The sequence below is a fragment of the Rhopalosiphum maidis genome, chromosome 1 (genome assembly GCF_003676215.2).
Source record: "Rhopalosiphum maidis isolate BTI-1 chromosome 1, ASM367621v3, whole genome shotgun sequence".
Classification (NCBI taxonomy): Eukaryota; Metazoa; Arthropoda; class Insecta; order Hemiptera; family Aphididae; genus Rhopalosiphum; species Rhopalosiphum maidis.
In genome coordinates this window covers 64796695-64824553 of record NC_040877.1, presented here as the reverse complement: position 1 = coordinate 64824553, position 27859 = coordinate 64796695, and the positions used below count along the sequence as shown (strand labels likewise).

Genomic DNA, 27859 nt, shown 5'->3' with positions numbered 1-27859 from the left:
ATTAATAATAGTAGCTTGAATTTAAAACAAAAACAACATTTAAAATTAAGCATAATATGTGTATTTAACAAAATAAGTAAAATAAAAAAATAGTTTTTCAAGACTAATATCTATAAGCACCACATCACAAAAGTGATAGTAATTGATTAAGACAATCTTAAAAACTAATGGAATGTCAAAAAGCAATATCCAATTGACAATAAATTATCATGTGTATAAAAATAAGTAGCAACAAATAGAATATTGCTTATAATGTGTCTTGTTGATTTAAAGTTATTTTCACTAGAATCTTTTTTTACTAAGCTCGTTATTTAACAGATAAGAATATTCAAAAATTTGTTTTGTTAACAAATATAAAGGTAAAAATTGTATTCTAATAACTAGTAAAATATTTTATCTATAAAATCAAATTTTTAATTTCATCTATATTTTACTAAAGATATTTGAACATGTATTTCCAAATGGAATATTGGTCCATAGTACAAAAATATATAAATTGCTTTTAAAAAAAATATTACTCAGTAAATTATGATTTAAATAATAAAATATAAAATCTGAAAATTATATTTAAAACATATGCATATTAGAATTTTCAAATAGTTTAGTAAAACATAGAAATAAAATACAAATTTTATAAAAAAAATATTTTAAAGGACTGTTACTAGTGTTACTTATAAATGTATTAGTCTTTCTTTTCCATTATAAGAGATTTTAAATTAACAATTACAGAAAAAGAAGATTCTATTGAATAAAAATAAATAATTTACAATAACTTTAATGGTACAAACAAACAAAATTCACATTAAATTAGCGACAAAAATATTTATATATACAGAGTGGGCCAAAGTATTTTTTTGTTCTTCCTTAAGATTAACACATATTATATCCTCAGTGACCCATTCTGTATGTATGACAGAATTAGTTAACATTATTTTATCTAATATTTTAGTCTAAAAAAACTTAATAATATCATTCTTATAAAAAAAAAATATAATTTAGTTGGTTCCAATAAATAAACATATAAAATAACAAACAAATAAAATAATAATAAAAATATATTAACAATACAGTTTTTTTTTATTATCATTACTTAATTATATTTAACGTATAGTCATGAGTATTTGGATATGTGGAATGTAGTTGATGAAATTCAACAATCTAGAAAAGAAATGACATTTTTTAAATTGTATTTTTTACATGTTATCTTTTAATATTTTTTTAAAATAAATAATTTTTATTTTTAAGCTATATTTTAAAACCATATATTAAGCATACTTTTTCTATTTTTTACTTAAATATAAATCAATTTAAATGAATTAAATGTAAGCTTAATATTTATAATTTATATCAAACATTTTAAAATTTATAATAACCAAATTAAATGAGTAAAAGTAAACATAGAGAACAAAATATTTTAATTAACAATTATATTATTAATGTTAATTTTAGAATGAAAGAAGAAATAAACAAATCCAAGCCCTGATTATAATAATAACATAAATTAGTTATTTGATGCACTCTAATACAATACTGTATGTGGGAGAAAAAACATCTTTAAATTAATTATGTGTTTTCCTATACAAAGATTTCAGAGATTGACTTTACTTACAAAGGAATAAGGCTTAATCCCTCATAGAAGTTTTATCATCATATTATTAATACTGCCATTAACAAAGCATTTAAAGTTCTAGGTTTTATTAAATACAACACTAACATGTTTATCTCTATTAATTAGTTGCCTCTGTATTCTTTACTTTGCTCTGGTTTTGTCTACATTAGAATATGGTTCATTTATTTGAAATAAATATCTGGCCAAACATCAATTAAAATTAGTACAAAATAGATTTTTCCCTTATGCCACTTATTTATTAAAAATTGACTACCTGATCCACGATTACGCACTTATTCGGTTACATGTCTCTATTTTCTTCTCATCATTCTGACACTGGCACAAAGTTCATCTCTTCCAATCTCAACAGCAACTTGGATGCATTTAATATTTTATTAAACATTAAATATTGTAAACCTACTTACAATGCCAGAAACCATTATCTTTTCTATATTCCTCCTCACCTCTCTTTCTACAACCACAATCAAACTCTGTGCTGTATGGTTCATTCCCTTAATTATAGGCCTTCATTTATTTCTTAACCTCAAGATTAAAATTTTAAGTTATCAATTTATATAATTTGTTAATTGTTTAGTTATATTATTTATCTTTATCAGTTTTTTTTTAGTATATATAAGTATATTTTCTATGTAATATTATTATGTTTCTTCCATATAAAACTGACAGAATTAATACATTAAATAGAAAAATAATTAACTATTAATATTATACTTTACCATATTAATAGGACTTATTAAAATTCAAGTTCTTCCAAAGTTCTGGACAATCGATTGCTGTCTATGCGACGTCTTTGGCTCCTCCGAACAGCATCTGCTCTTCTATAAGGTTCATTTTTTAAACCCAAGAGAATATCCTCCAATGCACCATTGTATACTTCATCTTGGTGTAACAATTTTTTTTCTTTTACCATCTTTGTCTTATTTTTCAGTTCATTAATAACAGCTTCCTAAAAAAATATATATATGACTTATGAGTTATGACTATTGTCAATTAAATTCAACAAATCTTTAAAACTAGAGAAAAATAACATTCATTACAAGTTAATGAAGAAGGAAAAATGAAATACTAAAAAAATAAAAAAATAAAAATAATGATTAAGAATTATATTGTAACACAAACAAATTTAAGTGCAAATAATTTAAATTATTAGATTTTAGACATAAATTTATAATATTAAAAAAATGATAAATTAAAATAAATAGAAAAAAACAAATGATAAATATTTGTTTTTAAAACATTCATATTTTTTTCTAATTAAATTATACAAACAAATCTAAATTTTACCCATACAGACACTTAAATATGTATTTAAACAATTAAACAAGTATATATGTAAATTTATTAACAAATATATTATATTTTCAATCAGAATAATTGATATAGTATATCTATTGTAGTAACATTGATTTAAGAACAATAAAATATTATAATTAATGAATGATATATTTTATACAAAGCTTAAATTTCCAAGGTGTGTTTACCAATCCAATTTTGGGTAAGGCAGAACATACATTTAGTAAATATTAGAACACTTCATTTTTCCTTCCACACACAATTATTTTAAATATAATTGGATTGGTACCTAAATTAATATGGTTTTGATCCAACACCAGTAGTCGTGTTATGTAGTGCAGATCCATAAAAAGCTTCAAGCAAATTATTGAGCTTATACTAATGATTTAAGCCTTCTAAATTAATAATTAGTGTGTTGTCATTAGATGTAAAAAAGAACAAAATACAAATATCACACATAAATTCTAAATTTAAACAAACATTATTTCTAAATTATAAATAACGAGACATCAAATACTTTTTTAATGCATAACAACTATTACAATACTAGTATACCACAACCATACATCAAACAAAAATATTCAGAGATAAAAAGCAAACAAAAGATATAAATATATTAAAACAATACTTATTAGTTATTTCTCAGTAAACAATTATAAAAACATTAAAATAAAACATGCAAGATAAATGTTATGTTACACAAACTTAATGTATTAAATCAACAAATCTTGTAAAGGATTTAAATTGTATATTCACTATAAAATGGACGTACTTGTTGTAATTTTTGATTTGTTTTATTTTTGGCAGCTAGGTTCTCAGTACTACCTTTTAATTTAATTTGGCACGCAGCTTCTTCTAATCGTTTTTTTTGTTCATTTTCAATATCAGCAGCCTACAAAAAATCATAGTATACTCAATACTCATAGTAACTTTTTAATATAAACACCTAATTTTTAGTATATAAATATAATATATTATTATTACTACATATATAGTGTATTTAAAAAATTGATTTGCTGATTAGAATTGTTTTTTAATTCTAAAATTTTCCAAATACACTGTATAGCAATGAAAAATACTAAAAATGAATGATAATTAACATAAAATATGTTTATTATAGAGCATATTATATATTTATAAGCCCTTTAAAATATAAATATACTTTGTTTACCTTGAATGCTTTAACAAATCTAACAAGCATAGAAAAGAATGTATTAGCATCTGTGCCTCGATGTGATTCACCAAAATATTCTACACAATCCCTAAATGATTCTTGAGCAGTTTTAGTCTCATTTTTCAATCTTTTAAGTTTGTCTTCAGAATTATTAAGGAAATCTCGAAGAACTACTACGTGTTGAGCATTTCCGTAACCTCGTGTTTCACATTCTTTCTTTACAATTTCCATATTTTTTTCTAACTCATTAACATCAGTTATAACATTTTCCAATGATACTAAACAGAATATCAATTTAAATTTAGTAATAATAATATTTTGTAACATAAAATGTATCATACCAGCTGCTGCTTTATCAATGTACATGAATTCTGAATCAAAATTCATGATTTCTGGCATTTTAGATTTAATAGTATCAACAATAAAATGTAAAAGGCAAATACGTCTGTCACTTGACTTAGTATCAACTAAGGTATCTAATGATTGTAGTTTGAATCCATATGCAGGACCGCGTTTCGCACTGTTCATATAATTTCCAAATGCTAGTATTATCTCCAGTAATTGACGTAGTTTCTTGGAATTCTTTACAGAACTTGAAGCTGATATAATAGCATGCACTTGCTAGAATTAAAACAATATAGATAAGTTTGGACTCATCAGAAGTCATAGTTAAACTCACTGGTGATATTAAATGCAAATTGTCCATAAAGTTACCCATATAGCTCATTATAGATAATTTAGTAGCAAGTCTTTCAACTTTAGTTAATTGCATTAAAAACTTATCTTCTTCTGTTAACATATTTATGTCTTTTTTCTCCAACTGATATTCCTTATAAGATTTTACCTATAATTAAAACATTAATAAAGTGGTATAATAATAATTTGTATACATACATCAAATTTAAAAATATATGTTAATATTTTATACTTGAATTTTAAATTTAATAAAAATTGTTAAAAGATACCAATACAAGAAACTAATTACTATCAATATAAAATATGAAAGAATGAATTTGAAGCAAATATTAATATGGTAAATTGTTTTTATACAATTTTAATATTACAAATAGTGGTTTCAATGATTACATAATATCATAATATCTGTTATTTTTAGTTGTTAATTAAAATAAAACAAACATTCCTTAGTCACAAAACAACTGAATTTCAACTAAAAATTTAAAGGATGGTTTTTATTGAAAACATAACTCGTATTGAAAGAGGTATAGATAATATATTACAATTGAAACAAAGAAATGGTACTCGAATTATTGAGGGAAATAAAACAGCTGCAATAACTATTCAACGACATTTTAGAGGCTATTATACAAGACTGTATTTTTCAAAGTTAAATGTTGCAGCTAAAGTCATTCAAAAACATTGGAAGGGATACATTACTAGAAGGTATAACAATACATGTATGTGTTTACTTAATTATTAATAGTTATTATATTTTAGGTATTTTAATAATTTATTAATAAAAACATTTGTATGTAAGTCTATTGATTACTATAATAAAGCAGCTACGATTATTCAAAAATATTATAAAGGCTATTATATCAGAAAATATTATTTAGATATAAAAAAAAATACTAAGTGGATTAAGGAAATTCAAAAACAAAACGATGCATGGTCTAATATAATGAATGATTATAATCAAAATATTTGCAATCATTTGGAAATTATACATAAAGAAAAGATAAAATGTTTAATAATTAAAATGGTATATAAACATCATCCAATGTTAAGGACCATATTAAGAAAAGGAGTCTTCAGTGGAAAAACAAACAGTGATTCAGAATTTGAAAAACTTGTTCGTAATATTTATGCACAAATAAATAAAAAAAGTCTAAAGATATAATATTAAAATCTACCTCTTGATCAGTAGGAATCATTCGTTGAAGAATTTCAACATTTTCTAAAGGTACTTGTTTTAAGTCTAATGAATTGACAGCCATTATGACACGTTCAACTGACATATCAAGTTTTCTTCTTGAAATAGCTAAATATTTAAATTATATATTAGAAGATATTTTGTAAATCTTAAAGTTTCCTATACTAACCAATATTCCTTAAACGAGTATGCTCTAGAAGAGATATATTATCTTGTTTCTTCATTCGTTTACTAGGATATGTCATTAACCCATCATGTTGATCAGAATTGCCATTAATCAATGCTCGACCAGCAGCTGTCAGTTTAAATTTCTCTTCAAATTGACCAAAGTCTATTACAGAATGTAACTTATCATCATCTAGCTCATTAAAAATAGTACCACGAACCTACATTTTTAGAAAATAAATAAATTAAAGAACTTAAAAAAGTAAATGTTAAAAATGATGAAAAATAGTACTTGATTTGGTTTCATTGCAACCCAATTCAAAGTTGGTAACTTATATTTGGTCAAAACTTTCCGCTTAATTGTCATAGCACCATCTGGTGCTTGCATTGTACCTGCTAATGGTGGTGCAGGTGGTGGTGGAATAAATATACCAGTTGGTTTTGGTGATATTGGTGGTGGTGGGGGTGGTGGAGGTGGCATAACTATTGAAGAAGCAGTTGATGGAGGAGGTGGTGGTGGTGGTGGTGGCGGTGGTGGTGGGGGTGACGCAGAAATACTATTACTTCCAGTTGAGGAACAACTTGAAATGCCACTGCTAGAGCCTAAATACAAAATTATTAAAAATTGAAATAAAAATAATTATTAAAATTAAATAATTACTTAAGTCTGGTTGAGCTCCTCGTGAAATCAATTCTTGAATTTTTTCTTCAAGCATGAATTGCCTTGATTGTGATTCACGTTTTTGATCATTTACAACCCTTCGTAGTGTTGCTACTTCTTCTTCAACTGTACGTTTGCTCTCTGCTGCTGCATCCCTTTCAGCTCGAGCCATTCCAAGGGAGCTTTCTAATGCTGCCAATTGAGCTAATGATTCACGTTCTAATTCAGCTAACCTATCATGCGCCTAAATAATAAAATAATTTAATTATTGTAAGTTTGTTAGTTAAAACTACTTTAGATTTTTTTTTCACATACATGTGCAAGTTCATCCTCTAAAGATTCTACTTTTTCTAAGGCAGCTGTTTTAGTTTCACTATCTTCCATTAATGCTGCTACATCAAAAACATTATCAAGGTATGCAGAAATTTGAACCTGAAGTTCTTCACTTTCTGTATGCTTAATTTTCACTAAATATTCATCAAGCCCAAGAGTACTAAATTCGTATTGCAGATGAACCCGAAAATTCATATCTTCCACAGAGTGTACAATTATGTTTATAAATTGCATGCAAGCAACCTTTATATATACAATTTTTATAAAATTAAAACATTGTAGATTAATAAGTGTTTGGGAAACTCTTAACTGGACATTCATACCATAAATTCTATATGAAAAACTTCGTAATTAATAAAATAATCCATTAGGGTTTGGAAACGTTTTTTTTCCTGGCAGACTTCTTTGAAATTATTAAAAGCGGATAAAATGATCTCGTGGCCACCTTTCACTAGACATATTGCAGCCAGAAGCTCTAGTACTAAAGCTTTTGTCCTGAAATGTATAAATGGGTAAATGAGTATATTTATTTTAAACATACAAATTATAATAATATACCTTAAACTTTTGTGCATTAAACTCAATGCTATACTATTAATTGCATCGGTGTGTTGAATCACCATATTTAATCCATACTGAAACAGTAAATTAAACCATAATGATTTAAAATCATTGAAGAGCATCCAGAACAATGATTATGTATTACAGTTTTAGGTTCTGAGCGAAGCGATAAATATATTTTGATTTAACAATGGTGCATGTTTTATTTTCATTTTTTAATTTTGAACACGCGTGGAAAAAATGCTTCAATCTTCAATTTTAAGTTGAATTTTGGTATCAAATTAGATCTAAAAAGTACTTTTTTTCAAAATTGTATAGGTTTTTTTGTTTTATTTTCTTTAAATTTTGATAAAAAAATTTTTATTTAGTGAAAAAGCTTAAAAATTTAAAAAAATTTTCAGATAAGTAGTTTATATTGAAATCTAAGTTAAATTTTAAACGATATAAGATAAACAAGATGTTTATTGCAATTTAACGATATGATTTATGGGTACTTGAAAATTTAAATGTATATTAATATATAATTATATTTTATAAACATAAGTATATTTTCAAATACAATGTTTTTGAAAAATATTAACTCAGCCTACCGTATACTAATATTAAAATTTAAAATTAATTATTATATAGTAGCAATATAAATATATCATAATATACAAATTATAAAAATAAACTTAATAATAGGTATATAAGATGACAGTCTTCGCTCAGAGTTATTTTACATATGCAATGGCATATCATTAAATCCAAATTAAACATGCACCTTATAGTAACTTAATGACGAGATAGTATACTCGATATCCAGATTTTTTTTTAGGGGGCACACACTGTATGCGTTCATGTATACGAATAAAGAATATAAATCTTTAAAAAAAAAATAGCAAATACGTCCAATAAGGGGGGCATGGCCCCTGTGCCCCCTCTAGATACGCCACTTTGTCGATACCTATATACAGTAAGTTGAAGTATAGAAACATTTTTTAAATAGTTTAATTTTATATATATATATATTATATACATATATATTGTATGTATATATATATATAAATTTCGTCTAAATTACAAACTTTAAAAAAAATATAGAATGATACAGAAAATATGAATATTTAAAACATTAGTTTCTTTTAAAATTGATGCAACTTCTTGTATTTGTAAATTATTACAGTATTATACGTATATTTTATTTATTACAAATTATATTTTCATAATTATTCTTAAAATATCTGCGTTTTATTAATTGATGTTGATTTGAAACCAAGAATTTGATTTTATCATCATACCAAGCCATACCTGTTATTACAAATATTATTAGAAGTAAAGTTGTGAAGATTGAATTATCCCAATATTTTTTGAGAATCTGTAGTAAGTTCTCTTATTTTATATTTTCGCCAACAATTGAAATTTTCTGAATTTTAAGGACAATAGCTGTTTATTAATTATTATATAAGTAATGTGAAAAATACAACTGCTTGTAAGTTAAAAATTTAAATTAAATTAAAAAATTTAATTTAATTTTAATTTTTTTTTTTAAATTTTTAAACTAGTTGTATTGTTTAATCGTGTTTTTATAAATTACATAAACAAACGCAATATTAGTTATTTTTATTTCTAATTGCTACTTGCTAAACATATTAATTATTAAACAAACCTTTAAAATTAAAAACAATAAAATTATTTAATATGTAGCTTCAAAATTTCGTAAATGGTCAGTCACATTTGGATTAAATTGACTTAGGCTTACATCAGTAAAATGCATTGTAAATTAACATATTGAGCTGTGGCACAATTTACTATTTATTAGTGTTGTGTTTGTTACTCTCCATCGCCTGCATTAAAAACCACTATATTTATCAAAAATATCTGGCAACGGTAGTACGGTACAATGCATTTTTCGGTAATTTTTTTTTTTTGTTCCCTCGAGCTTTAATTTATCGATATTCTATACTGAATATTATTTTAAATACGTAATATGATGACACAAAAACCACACATGTGTTGAAAATGTATATTAACCTTTAAAGGTCACATTTTATATACAAACTATATAAGACCTTAATGAAAATACCATAAAGCTGGCAAAAAAATGTATAGGTTTGATTAAAGTTCAAATGCATAATCAATATAATAAAAATGAGAAGCAAACATTTAGGTCAAACGCCATTTTTAATTTAACAAATAGCTGCTTATCATTATTAAGTATACAAGTACACAGCTAAGCTTCAAACCATACTTTAATTAATATTGACTCCACTATAACATTCAACTATTATATATTTTTTTAATTTAATTTTTAAGTTCTCACTTTATTGTTCATGATAGCCCTTAAACACATTATGCAAACGTGTATATCATCTTTAGTATCACCCATATTTAACTTTGCAGCATGTCGCGATCTCCGTTTGATCCCAGGGCTATCTAGTATGTCCAAAGTAGGTCTTGCGTGATTCGTTACATTACCGTTACTAATCCCATTCGTGTTAATATGATTACCTACGTAAACGTAAATAAAACATATTCTAAAATCAATCATTTCACAAGCTGTTGAATTACAAATATAAATTAAAACATTCAAATACCTTGAGCGATTTTTTCGGTTGAGACATTAGTCACGTCCACACAAGACCTATATTCATGGCGCATCATAACTAATCTAAAGCTAAGATAGTCAATTAACGAATCCAAACCGTGATTTTGATCATCTAGAAATTCACGAACCCACCTATATTCGATAAAATTAGTAATTAGTTATATAAATTCAATTAAACACATCCAATACAAATTATATTACTCTATATGATTGGTCCTAAGAGATATTTCTAGATCCCGTAAAACCTGTGTAGAAGTAGCATCTCCAACCATTTTTCGCTTCTATAAAACATAAATTAACATTTAATAATAAAATTAAAGATTATGATAAAGATGTACATTTTTTTTAAATAAAAACTCACTTACTCTTGAACTTCGGGAAGCTTTTGGATCTAAATATGTACGCAGTCTAGATAAATAGTGAGCTGGTGGATCTTTAGCTTGAACCATTTCCTAAAGAAAAACAAACAATATTTTTTTATTCTAAAAAACTTATAAATTACTTTCAATTATAAACTTTACGAAGTTATAACTAATTTCATGGGCACGCGCGAAAAAATTATCAGAAGAAGTGAATATGAACAAAAAAGTATTTAAAAAAATTATTAAATAATAATGTGTGTTTGCGGTTACAAGCTCTGATAAATTATTTTCGGGGGCGGAAGGTTGACATATGATACGTTGTGTCCACTTTGTAGACATGCAAGATTATTTTTTGATCAAAGAATTCTTTGGTAACCATTAAGTTAACTATTTTTTCTTTATACTTAAATGTCTTAATAATTTGAAATACTATATATTTAATAGTATTAAAATTGTTTTCCTATACAGGTACTAGATAATTATTATGGTACAGTTACACTAAAAAGCAATTCACTTAAACAATTTTAAAAAAACACAAATGAAACTTATTGTAATCATATAATGAATATAGATGTGTACAACTTCATACAAATAATAATATAATAATATTTTGTATCATTAAATACGTATATAGTTGATAGATATATGTTTATAAAATGTATATAGTACCTACATTTGTTTTTTAGCTGTGTAAAGAATTGAATAATAATTTTGTGATACGTTTTTTGTATATAATATATTTTGCAAAATTTTGAATTTTAAAAAATAAACATTAATCTTTAAACAAAGGAAATATCAACTATTTGTAAATAATTTCAAATATGTCGTGAAGTAAAATCTACAAGTTATTATAATATTACTAAGCATCTATAGGCTAATAATATTTTAAAGAATGTAACAATATGTGATGAGATTCTATGAATAACTAATAAGTATTAAACAATATAGACACGAAAACTAAAAGTAAATAATAATGTATTAAATGAATCATTATGTAAATACCTGAGTAGGTATTGTACTAACAGATACTTAAACATCATTAATATTTTTAAAAAGTGTGATTAATATGTTATTAGGATCAAATAAAGATTGAAACATAAACAAATACATTAAAAGAAATTATCATTTAAAAAATGTCTGTTGTATATTCAAAATTCAAATTAAAACAATTATCAATTTAAAAAAATGCATGCTTATTGTATATCTAACCTTGTAATGTATTAATGTATCACATGAAACATTAACACTAAAATCGTTAAAACCTGCAAGTAAGCACCTAACAAACACAAATAAGTATAGAAATATTACGATGTGTTAAAACGTATTATACTCGATACATGGCACTGCATTTTTTGTTGTGGCGCTGTATTTTTTTCTGCACAATATATACAACACTATTGCATATGCTTATATCGAAATTAAATAGTTAGGTACATAAGTAATAAGTATATATACCACATTACTATAATTTTCAAGCGGTCCATTATTATTTGTCTGACATCATATCGTGTTTTTAACAGACGAGTAGGTATAAAATAATATAAATATATACAACTTATAATATATACACATATAATATAATATACATATATTTGTGTGTAGGTAAATATATACGAGAGAAGTGTTGGTGTAGGTATGTTTATGTTTTAATAATTTCCCTCGGCAAAGATGCAGATTCAATATGGACGGTTGACCTCGACTGAGCTAACTGAGGTTAACGGGGAATTATGACTCATATCACTGCCCACATAAAAGCTACAATGAATACGTTTGATTATAATAACATATTGGTTATTTAGTATTGCACTTTCCTGTGACAAATGACAATATTAACTTTCTAAGGTGAGTGGTGTAAATGAAGATAACCAATAATATTATACTGATAACTATGACAATACAATAAATGCAAGTAAATACCAAACCTAACCTAAATACAAATATGACCAATACTTTACACAGTCGCTTAGCCTTTAGTAAACCTAGTAAATAGAGTAATTAATATATTATTGTAATAATGTTGACACGTGCTTTTTATAATCTTTTGTTCTGTTGAACAAATTTAAATTACAACTGTGTATTTAGAACAAACTTATAATTAAATGTATAAATGTGTTGGTATAATACAATACTGTATACCAACTGTTATATGATAACTTAAAACTATTTTAATTAAATAAGTATAATTATTAAACATATCCTGACACAATTGATAGAATTATTACAAATCTATTCTATATCTCCTGTAGTATGTAATATGTACATTAGGTGTATTTCACAATATATTTATTAAAATTATTTCTTTTTTCATTAAATAAATTTACCATAGATCATTAATAAACATTGCAAAAAAGATTTCCATATACTTTAAAATATGTAGTTTAATTTTATTGCATTTTATCACTTTAATCGAACAAATTAGGTCTCGATCAAAAAAAAAAAAATTAGAAAACCCTTTTAATTTATTATATTTTACCATAATGAAACCTAATATTATTATAACATTATATAAATTGAATAGGTAATTACAACAGACAAATATCTGCATATTTTATCAGTCAACAGTATAGACAAGGGGTCGGCAATTAATTTATATTGCGGTCCAGATATTTGAAAAAAAATGTCAAGGGCCAAAAAAAATTTAAACTTAATTTTTGTATTAAAAACACATTTTAAGACAAAGTATTTGATATTTAATTATTTATAATGTAATTATACATTTATACTACTAATAACAAAATTGTATACTTAAGTTTAACGAGAAAAATTAAATTATTTATTTTCTTGAGCTAATAAACAACGGTATACGATGGATGCTATCGTAATTTTCAAATAAATCATAAAAATAGATCGCCCGACTCGGCCCGCAGCCGTGACTGCGGCACGTTCAACAACACAGATAAACATAAACCATTATTATTGTCTCAGCGCCTAATGAAATCGATTTCAATATTAGTTTAATTTTTGTTATGAAAGGAGGGGAAGTGATACATAAGTTGCCTCACTAGAAAAATACAACAAAACCGCCACTACTTTAACGAACGAAAAATTAAGAAAATTTTTGGCGGTCCAGTTATTTTCGCTCCGCGGGCCGCCTATTGCCGACCCCTGGTATAGATTGTGATCACTTTTAATTATTATTATTATTATTCACACTAAAAAATATAAATTTTTCTAAAATATAATTTTATATTTAATTTATTAATAAAAAAAAAACATTTAATTAACGTGGTTAGATTAGACATTAATATATTATAAATTATAATATATATCGTATTGTACATATATAGATGTAAATTAATTTAACCTTTATATATCTATGAGATTTGTGTATGGTACAAATACGAAGAAAATAGATTAGCAGATATATGCTATTAATAAACAATTAAATTAAAGTTTTTTTTAATAATATGTATTAGAAAAAATACTGAATAAAATGTGTACCTATGTACATAATTAGATAATAATATAATAAACACAGCATTTAAATGTAAAAAATAATAACTAAAATTATATTATACGTGTCTATCATAATTTTATTCATGAGCAAAATTAAAGTTTTTAATATTTTTACAGAAAAATTTGCCATACATTAAATATTGAACAAGGAATTTTGTTACAATTCAAAAGTTTAAGCCATCATCCACCAATGATATTCAAACTTTAAACACGTTTATTTTTGTTTATAAATTTACGACCCAATTAAGAAGAACATTGTAATACATTGTAGTTATCGTACATAAAAAACAAAATGTTCAACAAATTTCGAATTGAATGTGTCTAAATTAAAATAATATATTAATTTATAGTCAATGTGCGTGTACTGTTTAATGTGTAGTAATGTAGTATACAATCATAAAGAACGAAAAATTTTTCTGAACAAAATAATTAAAACGAAAGTGAATCATTTAGCAATTATTTAGCCTACCTACATAATAATGTAACACGAGACCTAAAATTACTATAGTATTTTTGGCTTTTTAATACTCAGTTGGAACTTCCTGATTTATCATATTTATCATAATAAAAAGAAGGTACTGAAATCAACTGTATAGATCTACAATCAGATATTTAAAATTTTAATTTATAAAAAGCGGAAAATTATCTGTTGAAAATAATACAGTATATAATTAACAAAATTATTAGCTATATATTATAATATTTTTCAATTTAACTCTATGGTATATCGCTGTTGAATAAAACAGACGGGAGAATTAATAATAGTTTAGCATAATATCACAAAATGGTTTTGGAAAAAAAAATGATAAATAGAAAATAAGGAAAATAAACTGGTTTCACATGATATAGTATGGATACAAATTTCTAACTTTAACACTTGGTCAGAGCAAAAGATCGTAGCGCATTCATTATTCATTCTCATAAATATAATGAATACCCACCATATTTCCTAAATATATACATTTATGGAAACCTGTAATCCATAAAAACACAAAATTAAATGGGGAGGGTCACAGTCGGTCGCTTTCATGTGCCACGTCGCCACTAAAAAAGGATGTTACACGATTTAAATATATATACAGACATAAATAAATAATGAACTAATTAATTTGCATTTAATGGCAAACTCCAAACCAATATAAATTGGGTTCTATTGGTTGGTTATCTGAACCGTAACGTAAATTTAAAAAACCAAACAAAACTAGGTTCACTGTCTGCGTTTGTGCACCTACTACAGACACCTAATTATAAAAAAAAATGATACACCAGCATATAATTAAAATGTTGAGTAGTAAATGTATATAAGTATACAATTGTAATTAGTTTAAACAAATGGATAATAATTATTTGCCGTCATCTGCGCAATATTTTTTTAACACAGATTTCTTATTCATTTTCCATAGTATACTTAATTTTTATCTCCAATATACATCTATTTAGTTTCAAATCATTTTCATTTTTTTTATTCTTATATAACTATGCTTATTGTAATTAATAAAATACGTAACCGTGTAGGTACTTTAAAACACAAATAATGTAAATAATAATTAACATAATATTAATCAAATAACAAACATGCAAAATTAAGTACACGTTTATATTTCGCATTGCTAAACGAAGTATAGTTACTACTTAATACTTATCATAGTTTTTATTCCCGTTATTTATACTACTCATTAATCATTATAATCATATCATGCATCATAATATTATAAATAGATAGGTAAATTCTAAAATAAAATCTTAATGTTTAAGAATGTCAATTGGAAATAGTTTTCGATGTTTTTTATCTTATCATAATACATTTATATTAGTTACTTAAAATTAGTAATATCACCAATTAGTTAGGTAATATACGAGCACATAATGTTAAATATAAAATGTAGATTTTATATTTTTATGAAAATAAAAAGTAAATAATAAATCAAATACATTATTAAGATAAAAAATATTAGATATTAGATATTATACATTAAATATAATAATAATTGGAGGATTATATAGGTTATAATATAGCCACTATTTAGCTAATACAATGATAAATACTAGGATATAAAATTAAAATTTGGTAACTAACCTGAAAAAGTGATTTATACAGTTAAGTAGGTACCAACTAATAAAAAATGTAAATAAAAAACTTGTTAATTAATATCTGGGTTGCCAGATCCTATCTTATTTAAATATATCAAAATCTTCAATTCGTTTCGGTATAGTCTCATCAAAATATTTAATTATTTTTTGGAAATTATTTTTCTTTTCCAAACCACGGAGACAAGGAACACAGGGACCATATCTTAAAAATAATATAAAAAGTTGGTTAAAATGCCAACTATACAGTGAAAAATAATAATACTAATAAACCTCAAGTGTAAAACAAAAAATATTTTTATAACATTACAAGACGTGACAAGTCTACAAGTGAACAAACAATTTATTTGTTTTTATTTATTGCATTATACTTATTTAAAACAACAAACCTAGAAATATAAAAATAAATATTCAAATACTATATATCAGGTGAATTCAACCTTGTCGGTCCATGCAGGGAGCCATGGCCTGTGGTCCCACTTTAATTCGGACTCACTTTTGTTTAATTGAAAGTTGCAGCCTTATTACTGTGTACTTCAAGGCCACAAACGAAAACATATGTATTTTTTTAAACATTTCCACTAAAACTTAGTGTTTATCAAAAATAAAAAATTTTTAAGAATTTATAAAAATTAGATCAAAAATAATTTACATATTATGGTACCTACGTAACAATAATATTACTAATGTACACACTACACATATTTAGTTAATCGCTTAAATTATTCTGATTTTTTAATGACTAAGATGGTAAAATTATATTTAATAAATTTAGAATAAAATATAAAGGCATAAAAACTGTTAGAAAATAAAAATATTTAAATAAACTATGAAAATAATACTATGTGCAATTAGTTTAGTAAATAATATTAATGTTTTGGACAATCGTCGACCTTTACAACTAGCAATAAAATAATTGAATGGTTTAATCACGTCTTGATTCGTAGGATACTAGACACTAAACAGGAAGTGTTTATTATCATTATATACACATTTCCTCTAAAATAACTTTGCATGTTAATTTTTTATTTAAAAAAAGATTATCCTCTGTAGGTAATATCAATTTATTTCTACGAATACAATATTCATCTTACAAGACTAAATTAACATAATATAAAATCTGATAAAAATAAACCAAAAATTATAAATCAAATTTTATTACTTTTTAAAGACATATATGCAATAAGAAATTTAATAACCATTTTTATATATAATTTAGAATAATTAAATAAATAAAAATAATTAGCGTATAGTCATGAAAAACTTGAAAATAATTTAAAGTATTCAATCATTACAAATTAAAAGTTATGTATACCTATTATGTGTTATGTACACCTAAATATGAACTGACTAGGTTTTAAAATGTTTATGATAAAAATGGGAAAGTAAGTAATCGCTCTGCTATACAGTAGGTTACATGTCAAGCATACTTCGTCATTGGGTAAGTTATTGTAATTTATGCGTTAAATTTAAATTTAATAATAAATCATTGTATTAAAAAAAAAAACAGTAAAGAAAATTTGTCAGCCTATATACTACTAATATAACTAAGATATTACTAAATAGTAAATATATTCATTTGATTTTTAATAATACTATAAAAGTAATTTATTTTACTATTTACTAAAACGGTAGATTGATTTAATTTTTTTCGAAAACATTGAATTAATTATTTTTATAATTATTATTATAATAAAATATATTTTTTTAAATTATACTTTAAGTAGAAAATGTTAATACAAACATTTAATAAAAATTTAGATTTTCTATAGCTAACAATAAACTGTTATTCGTTTTTTATTTTATTACAACGGCCTGATTTTTCTAAAAAATAGTTTTACATAAAAATTACTGTTTTTCTTAGTATTTTTTTTTTGTCTTTTCTTGTTAATGAGAAAAGTACTGTAAATATTTTACTTGTGACCCCTCTCCCCAAGATACAAACTAATTTCACTTTAATACTTACACAAAAGATATTTAAGTCAAAAATTGAATCATATTTTCTAAATAAAAATAAAAGACACACAAAATCAAATGAATTCAACGCTCCAATCGCTCCATTCATTCAGAATCTAAACAGTATACATAAATCTATCACATATTATAATTCTATAAATATAATTTATAAGTATATTAGGTATTGATGCTCACACAAATAATCAATAAATAATAAATAAAAATCGTACGTATTGTCAATACAATATTTACCATATTGGTAATACATTAATTATTTATTATACCGTTGTCTTAAAAAATTAAAATTTGTCACGAATAAATGTACAGAACATAATTAATATAATTGAATTGGCATTGAAATGTATACTATAGTGAAAAAAGTATTATCAATAATCATTGATAATCGTATAATTATTATTTTTTAATTAAATAAAAAAAAGTACGACCTTTATTCATAAAGACATTAGATCTAAAATTGTAAATAAATTAAAAAGACGGGAAATTATGATAGTTATACAAACATCATCGTCTATTTAAAAAAAGCTGTGCAATGACGTAATCCTATAATGAAACACGGCGACATGTGTCTGATATACTCGTGAATCCACAATATCCGGTCTATCGGTACGCACACTATGGGAACGATAAAATGTTTAAACGATGTAATGACGCTCTTGCAATGTCGCTCGATTAAATTTATACAAGACTACAAGTAAAAGTTATTTGAAATTTACGAAAATATACAACAAAATTCATGAGATATTTTATTTAATAAATAATATATCTATAATAGTTAATACTCTATTCTAATGTCATTTTTAAAGAAATCAATATATCAAAAGTAATAGTTAAACTCTTAAACTAATATAAAACAACAATTTTTACTTTTAAAAAAAATGTACATTATATTTAACTAATAAAATAATGCAAAAAATTTCTTAGCAGAGCGTGGTTTCGATCCACGGACCTCTGGGTTATGGGCCCAGCACGCTTCCACTGCGCCACTCTGCTCAGATGGACAGTATTGTAAAAACAAACTTATTTAAAGACAGATTATATAGATTTTATCAAAATATCAGTATAAGATAATATTTAAATATTATATCAGTAATTTTAAAAATTTTATTATACACGGCACACCATACACTTCAAAAAATTTTCACGGGCAACTGACCTTTTTTTTAGACGAAAAAAATTGTTTTGAATTAATTATAATTAAATATATATTTAATAAAAAAATGTATGATTGATGGACTAACAAATATTTTTAATTCTTGGACGAATAGTTGACAGATACCCGCATTTTCTTATATCATAATTCAATGCAATAGGTAATTTATGGAAAAACCGCGGCACACTTAGTGGATACTGGCGGCACCCAGTTTGAAAACCACTGTATTCTACAATAATTTATTATCAATGCCTGTTTATCGTAAACTAATAAAAAGTAAACACCACAATACATATTTGAAACTTCTTAATTATTAGACACCCAAAACCCAAATAATTGCGACTACAGCTTTGGTATAAATAAAATTTATGTATATAGCGTAATATTAATATACTATAATATAATATTTATTTACACAGCATGTAAAACTATGCCATATTATAATATAAATATATAATACGTGTGTTCACGTGTTTATAAAAGATACCATTATTTACATATAAATAAAATTAAAAGCAGAAATAAAACACAATAATTCTTATTTATACCTAGGTAAATTAATTTTTTTTTATATTCTAATTTTAAATTAACAATTTAATATCTATACATAGGATGCAAAATAAACTTATATGCTAAGGGTGGAAGTTGACATGAAGGGGTTCATTAAGCTTTAAGCAATCACTTATTAGCGATATTTATCTTTTGATTAATTTTTTTCCTATATTAATTTAAAAAACATTAATTGTTATTATTATTCAAAATGATTACGATCAATTCTAAAATACATTATATTATGTAGAATTAAAAATTACATAATTGTGTAACTACGTAACGCAAAAGATTATCTAACAACCATTTTTATTTACTATTTCGATAGTATTACACGTAAAAACCTATTTCATGCTGGGGGGAAATGTTAAATTTATATTTATGTCTATTACAGTAGTATTATGTACATTGTACAAGTTCAGATCTAAATGATAATAATGATAATATTATTTAGATAATATCTTACCAGTTATGTATATTTCGAGAAAAATAGTAAATCACACAGCTGTGCAAATTTAATAATTAATCATTTTCACTTTTCACTAAGTTCTATACATTTTTATAATATAATAAAAAATATATACCTGATCACAAATTAAGTCCCATTTTTTTTCGTCATCATATTGCTTTAGAAGTTTTGCTTTGTCCGCAGGCAAATTCATGGATGCCTGTAACACGTGATCAAATAAATTGAGGTTAATAATTGGTTTATTTCATTCAATGTTTCTACACAATTGCTATTGTTGGGACAAATAAATCAATGCAGGTGAATGTAATTATTTATAATTATCAATCTTTATGCAATTCTAATAATTCTATATATTTATTCATACATCTTGAAATATTAATAACGCGCGAGTAAGTACAAAATACAAATACGAATTATCAAATTAATTATAAATATATGATAATGCATAAATGTTTAACTATAGAATTATATTTTTGCAAAGTTAATATAATAGATTGATGATTATATTATATACTATTAGACATTAGTAACAATCAGTTAAAACTTCGAACAGTGTTAATATTGATTATTTACAAAAATCTAGTAAACATTTTATTCTTATTGCTAATGCCTAATTACTATTATTGCTTTAAATTGAATATAAAAATCAAGTAACATTTTTACAATTGTACAATATATAATTAAAAAAGAAATAGGTAATTGATTTAATTATTACTGTCAATCATAAATTACATATAATACAATATGTTAAAATACATAATTCATACGATAAGTTAGTTTCTAAAAAATATTTGAATAAAAATAATACCTAATATTAAAAATCAAAATAAATCTGATACATTTTTTTAGTGGATATATATATATTGTACATCTATTTACATTTTATTTCCAAACTCTTAGACTGTTGACTGGTATAATTTAGATATTAATTTATTATGCATGTATAATAACTATTATTAATAATTATTATAAATCTTACATGGCAGGTATCATTTATTAAATTTAAATAAATTGTACTTAAAAAAAATTAATATTATATACAAAGTTTCAATCTATAAAAAATTTCCAATTTATACAAACATTACAAACCTAGTTTTTTAAATAATATATATTTTTATCATTTAAAAGTAATTAAAAATTACTATAGCTAATAAAAGTGTAAACAACCTATTTACTTTGTATTGTTATTTTTGTATTACATTATTAAATCATATTATATTACTATATTCAATACTTCACACTTAATAATTTCGATTACCTAGACTACTATACTTAATATTAAAAACGAATAATAAAAGATATATAAAATAATTGTATCAAATTTCAAAACGAATACCATATCCCATTGTATATAATAAATAATAATTGTATCCTGTAGATATTTTGATTAATTTATTATCCGTTCTGTGGGGGGGCAACATAAAGCTGTTAAGTTAAAAATAAATATACTAAATTTCATTTAAACACAATAGAATGAAATACAATAATTAATAACTGACACAGATCATTAATAAATCATCCAAAATATGTCGTGTTTACTGTTTCACTTTAAATATTATGATGATGATGATACTATTGATACTATAATATAAGACTAGTTTAAAATGTTTAAAATTAAGAAGAGAGTAATAGTTAAAAAACTTAATCATTAAGGTAAATAATTAAAATTAAAAATAAAAACTGAAATACTAGTTACTACTAATATAAACGTATTAAGTTATTAATACAAATAAAACAATTCATAAATAAATTTAAAAATAAATTATAAAGCAATTTTCTTCAAATTTGATTTTATTACATAAAAAAGACAAATAAAACGTATATTACCTATACTATATTACGAGTATATTTATTTTAAATAAAACATTTTCAACTACCTGTGAATTGCAATTCTCCTTTAGGAATGCATTTCACTGTGGACTATTTTATTTATACATAAAATTAGTAAATAAGACGAATTTTATTTTTAATAAATACTAGAAAAATGTCATAATTTTCATTACATAACCTCTATTATTGTTTGAAGAAAGCATTGTTACTCAACTATGTTTTTCCTTTCTCCAAAACCTTATTATGTCGTTATTGCCATCGTTAAAATATTTTTGATTACCGACGTGGAACCAGAATTCAAATCTAAAATGAAGCTAATCTTACATCACAACTCACTCAGAAAGAAACTGTAAGATATAAAAAATAATTTTTGTCTTATCCTCATTTTAAAACAACATTATATCCATTTTATGAACACTCGGGGTTCATTAACAATGCAATACTTATTTTATTATTCTGACGATATTTAAAGCCTAAAGGTAACAATATTGCCCTCGGGAAGCTTAGTGAGTGAATCATGACATGGCACCACAAATTTTCTATTATAAAACAATAAATTATCGAACACCGAGTATAATAAAAGCAAGAATATAGTACCACACCCATTTGATATGATAGCTGCAGGGGTTGAGGGTCTATTGTGATTTTTAAAATCAAAGGGTGTGGTGTTGAAGAAGTTTTGAGGGCTCCCGGTATTAACACTTGTATTTTATTTTGTGATTGGTAGTATTTAGTTTTAAAATAGTATTATAAAAATTTCCAAGCACAATTACACGAACAATAGTACACTAAGTTTCTAAATAAATTCTATTAATGCTGTTTTAAATTTTTCATATGATTTACGTAAATAACATATTAAAATAAATAACCTTAACTAATATACAACGCAGTGTATTAAGATTATCTATAAATAAAATACCACAGTCCATAATATTTATTTTAGTTGAAATATCAAAAGATTTAAAAAATCTATTTTTTCCTTAAATTATTAACATTATAGTTGTTTAATATATTATATTACCTAAGACCTATATGATATAAATAATATGGTAGATATAGTATCTAATTTCATAAGCGAGCGGCTTGATAAATTCCATTTTGTTATTCAACTAGAATAAAAATACAAGAACAATGCTCATTGTAGTTGTTTTAATACATATATGGGCTATATCTAAACTAAATTTGCATAAATATATTGCAAGTATATTCAATACGTTTTATTTCATTTCTAAAGTACCTTTAAAATTATTATATATGATTTTTAAGCAAAAATATCAAAAATTTCTTATGGAAAATGAAATGTGATTCAATCAATCATGTCAAATATAATTTAAACATCTTTTAAAATTAAACTAAATATTTTATTAAAATACTGAATATGACAAACGTGTTAAACAAGAAATACTTAAAATTACTTAAAATAAATGTAGATTTACGTTAAAAAGTAAATTACACAATTCATAAGTCAATAATATAACATTCTTTTATTTGTAAGTAAATTATATATACATAGGCACATAGCTAATTAAACTTGTCTATAAATTAGAATGTTAAGATAATATTATTTACTTATCTTAATATAACTTTTAAATCATTTCAACTATTTTGGAAAACATTAATTAGTGAAGTTGGTTAATTACGTTATTTTTATAAATTACAATTACAAAATACAATTTCTACATTATAATTTATATAAATTCAAATCATCACAGCTTGAAATTTGTATTTTAATTTTTAATTAACATAATTTAATTTATTGATAAATTATTATTTTGGTTTAAGTAATAACGATATGTATTTGTAACTTAAATTATTTTACCAGTAAAATTACACTATATATATTTTTTAAACACAATTAAATATTAAAACAAAGCTTTTAAAGACATGAGGATAGTTCAAAATAATAAAATAAATAAATAATAAAAAGTAGGTATATTAAAAATTGGGTCACTGTAAACACGCAACACGAATACACCTCATAAAATAACGATAAAACGTTTTCAATTTATAACTATTAAAGGATTGTTAGTTTTATAGAGGCTTTTTAAACTTTAAGTCCATTTATGTACATAAAAGTAGTTTTTAAATTATTATTATTATAATTTATTTATACTGTAAAATCCGTTTATTATAATTATGTTAATATTTCTCTTGAAACAACATAATACATTTATACTTATACTTTTTTACGGTTTTTGGTTTATGTGCATCAACAAAAAATAATAATAATGAATCCATCATCATAAAAAAAGTATTGACAAAAAAATAATATAATAATATTACAATGAACTTACAAAACTTTATAAACAATATCACGTGAAACTCCATTCAAACATTTCAAACGTTAACCCTCTAAATCAAATAATGCACTTTAGTACTATACATTTATTCCTGACAATCCTTCCTGCAGATTCAAATGGAACTGGAATCGTGACTTATTACTAAATATTTAAAAGAAATAAGCCATTGCTATAAATATATAAATATATTCTGAGAGTCGAGATTCATTATTAACCCATATTTTATATCAAATTGTAAATTAATTTACACAAAATAAAGTCGTAACTTATATTTAATTTTGAACAATAAATTTTTGAAAATACATATAGATAATAATATAAAATACATAAATAACAACTACTTAATTCACAATATTATTTTTTACAATTTCACTCAAAACTTAAGTGCTATTCAAGTATCAAATCTTTAATAAAAAAAATGATAATAAGTACCTAATTTCTTAATATTATTTATCAATAAATATCGTATCATCTTTTTTACTACATTGTTAATTTTTTTTAAAATGAAGACATTGGTAATAGATCCTAATGTCAAAATGTCTTATACCACATCCAAAAATAAAATATGATAAATTATGTTCACCCAGAAAAATTCTATTCAAAATAATGCATAACTTAAAATATTCCTAAAATAGTAACATGTATAGTTACCGATAAGTAATAAGTAATAGAAGCAATTAGTCATCATAAAAATCAATCACAACACATTTCATACTTTCATCATTACGAAATACTTCAATATCTGTTTTTGTAGAACGATATATAGAAAGATAAAGAAACTAGTATAACACCACGTATCTATAGTTTATTGCACATTATTAAAACACTCAACAAAATATACATATTTAGCATTGTTGATAGTCATTACAGAAATACTAAATAAAAGGTAATCTATCTTAAAATTAAAAAATTTCATTGCATTTATTGCTATAAAAAGCGAAGTACAACGATCATAAATTCTACATTCCACGAGAACATTTACCACTATTTTCTTAACAATCCTCAGAACGATTCAAACAATAATAAAATGCTTATGGTTTAAAATAAGATATATATTAATGCGAACACATGTTTCATGTTTGCGACCCTAGTACCCCACTTCATTGTTTGCTTAAATGCGGGTGCAAATAATGATAGAAAAATATGACGACTTGTTTCTTTTGGGTTTTAGGTACAATCAAAATGATTATATAAAGAAAAATCCGATGACGTTAATCCCAAAAATGTATGAAAAATCAGGCATTTTTAAATCTGGTATTCATCAACAATTGAATCCATCGTAAATAATATAAATCAAATTAAATAACTCAGAAATGTAAAATAATATTATATTTAATTAGTAATTGTACGTAATGTTAATACTCAAATAGTAACTTATTATAAAATATATTATACAACAATATTAAAGAAAAAAAAGAATAACTTGATCTTACTTTAAACAATAAAAACTAATTCCTATTAATATATCCACCACTCTTTATTATTTAAACATAAATTGATGCTTTAGCCTATAAACTATAATTAAACAATTTTTTATCTTTACTTTTTGGCCAGTAAACTGGATTTTTCAAAATAATCATATTGGTAATTTTGTTCAATAAAAAAATTTCACCGCTCAAATGATTTTTAATAACTTTATAGGTACCAAATCAAATAACAAAGTAATAAATAATATCATAATATTACAAATTGTAGAAAAATTATATTTTGTTTTACTTAGAAACTTCTAAGCTAAGGAGTTTTGAAATGTATATCATCTATTTATTTGTATTTTTATAATTACGCAACTGTGACCTATGATTATTATTTTTATAACTTTCTATAAGCGAGAAAATATTTTTTTTTTTTAAATACAGAATATTATGAGGAGTATTATAATATTATATGAATATAATAACAACTATACATTTTAATTTATTTATTAAAATATTAAATCATAAATTGACTACATATTCATCAGATTTTATTATTATGTTAGGTAACATTTTTTTTAACAAAGCTTATTTTATTATTTAAAACGGATATCTTTTCTAAGTCATATTATAAATACACTATTACAATAAATATTGAAAATTTAGAATCTAGTTTTTGTAGTGAAAATAGAATAAATCATGCTAAAATTTTATACATTTCGAAAGGAAGATCCAGAAGATGGTAACAATTTTCAGATATTATATTCAGGTATTTAGGTGTATATATATTTTTTATCGTAAATTAACAAAACAATAATATATTATACTTATGCAGTTAACTAGAATTTAAATAACAGAAAATTAAAATTATAATTATTTATTAATGCAATCTTATAAATCTCTATATAATTTAAAAAATTTAAATTCATGTAATAACATGAATTAAACTACGAATATATCATACTTAATTTAGTTTAATTGTATTAAATTTATTACGTGAATATTATAATTTATAATACTCATCTCATCTGTAGAAAATATATTTTAGAAAAACAATACTTGTCGACAAATATATCAATACGTCATAAGCAGTATAAATTGAATAATGTTACCTACATAGCATAAAATGTACAAATTTTACAATGAAACCTATGCCTTTTAGTTTTAATCGCTTTATCAATCTATTTTACATTTTAATTATGATGAAATAACCGAAATTATTTATATCGTAGGTATAAATAACACTTTTGTTAGATTTTTCTTACCTCAAATGAAACTAAGAACAAAATATAAAAATATTTTTAAAAAATAAATGGTTAAAACAATTTTTGGACAAATTATAAAATATTGAATTTTCAATTTTGTTCATTTGCATTTAGTGATTAAGTATCTTGTAAGTATATTAAAAAACCAAAAATAATATTATATTGAGTTACGCCACTATTTTTTTTAAATAACGATAGTGAAGGTTAGTATTGTTAAGGGGCCGTCATATAAACATTTGTTTTTTTCTATCTATTTTGGGCATAATATATTAACAAAGGTATTCCGAATTTCCATGATTACAACTCTCTGGTTCAATTTAGGGCAAAGGCACCAATTATAATACATTTTATTAATTTAATAAAAAAGAATATTTCATGTACATTGACTGGATAATTTTTTATAAATATAAGCACGTTTTAATTTAAATTATTTTTAACCATTAATAACTTATTCAAAAATCAAAATATTAAAAATCTGGTCAATGCAAAAGAAATATTCTTTTTTATAAATTAATAAAATATATTATAATAGGTACTTTCGCTCTGAATTGAACCAGAGAATCGTAATCGTGGAATAACGGTATAGCTTTGTTCCTATATTAAGTGCGAGCGAGATAGACAGAGAAAAACAAATGTTGATGTGGCGACACCTTAAGTGTAGCCAAATAACCTCACAAATAACTAGTGTTAATCAAAACTAAAACAA

The 27859-nt window shown here is 23.6% G+C and overlaps 2 protein-coding genes and 1 non-coding gene across 4 annotated transcripts in view; 1 reads left to right on the top strand and 2 right to left on the bottom strand.

Annotated features, from left to right (window-relative positions):
* Positions 1-71: 71 nt before the first annotated feature.
* LOC113561264 (formin-like protein) overlaps positions 72-27859 on the bottom strand; it is a 33203-nt gene continuing 5415 nt past the window's right edge. The window contains exons 2-19 of one of the 2 annotated variants that reach the window (XM_026967582.1): positions 20462-20545; positions 10661-10747; positions 10497-10576; positions 10285-10427; positions 10011-10198; positions 7706-7782; positions 7471-7642; positions 7130-7390; positions 6815-7058; positions 6446-6756; positions 6158-6374; positions 5969-6096; positions 4777-4941; positions 4439-4718; positions 4095-4375; positions 3696-3815; positions 2347-2576; positions 72-1158 (exon numbers count right to left, since the gene is read on the bottom strand). In XM_026967582.1, coding sequence (XP_026823383.1) covers positions 2364-2576; positions 3696-3815; positions 4095-4375; positions 4439-4718; positions 4777-4941; positions 5969-6096; positions 6158-6374; positions 6446-6756; positions 6815-7058; positions 7130-7390; positions 7471-7642; positions 7706-7782; positions 10011-10198; positions 10285-10427; positions 10497-10576; positions 10661-10747; positions 20462-20545 — 3051 coding nt within the window. In that variant the 3' untranslated portion in view covers positions 72-1158; positions 2347-2363. Of the gene's footprint in view, positions 1159-2346; positions 2577-3695; positions 3816-4094; positions 4376-4438; positions 4719-4776; positions 4942-5968; positions 6097-6157; positions 6375-6445; positions 6757-6814; positions 7059-7129; positions 7391-7470; positions 7643-7705; positions 7783-10010; positions 10199-10284; positions 10428-10496; positions 10577-10656; positions 10748-20461; positions 20546-27859 lie in introns of those variants that run through there. The other variant, XM_026967583.1, reaches the window with a different exon arrangement.
* Positions 5281-5955, top strand: LOC113561265 (spermatogenesis-associated protein 17). Its single transcript, XM_026967584.1, has 2 exons — positions 5281-5498; positions 5553-5955. Exons 1-2 carry the CDS (start codon positions 5281-5283, stop codon positions 5953-5955), a joined length of 621 nt encoding a protein of 206 aa, XP_026823385.1.
* On the bottom strand, positions 19097-19168 carry Trnam-cau. The gene has a single exon. It is a non-coding gene; the product is annotated as a tRNA-Met (tRNA).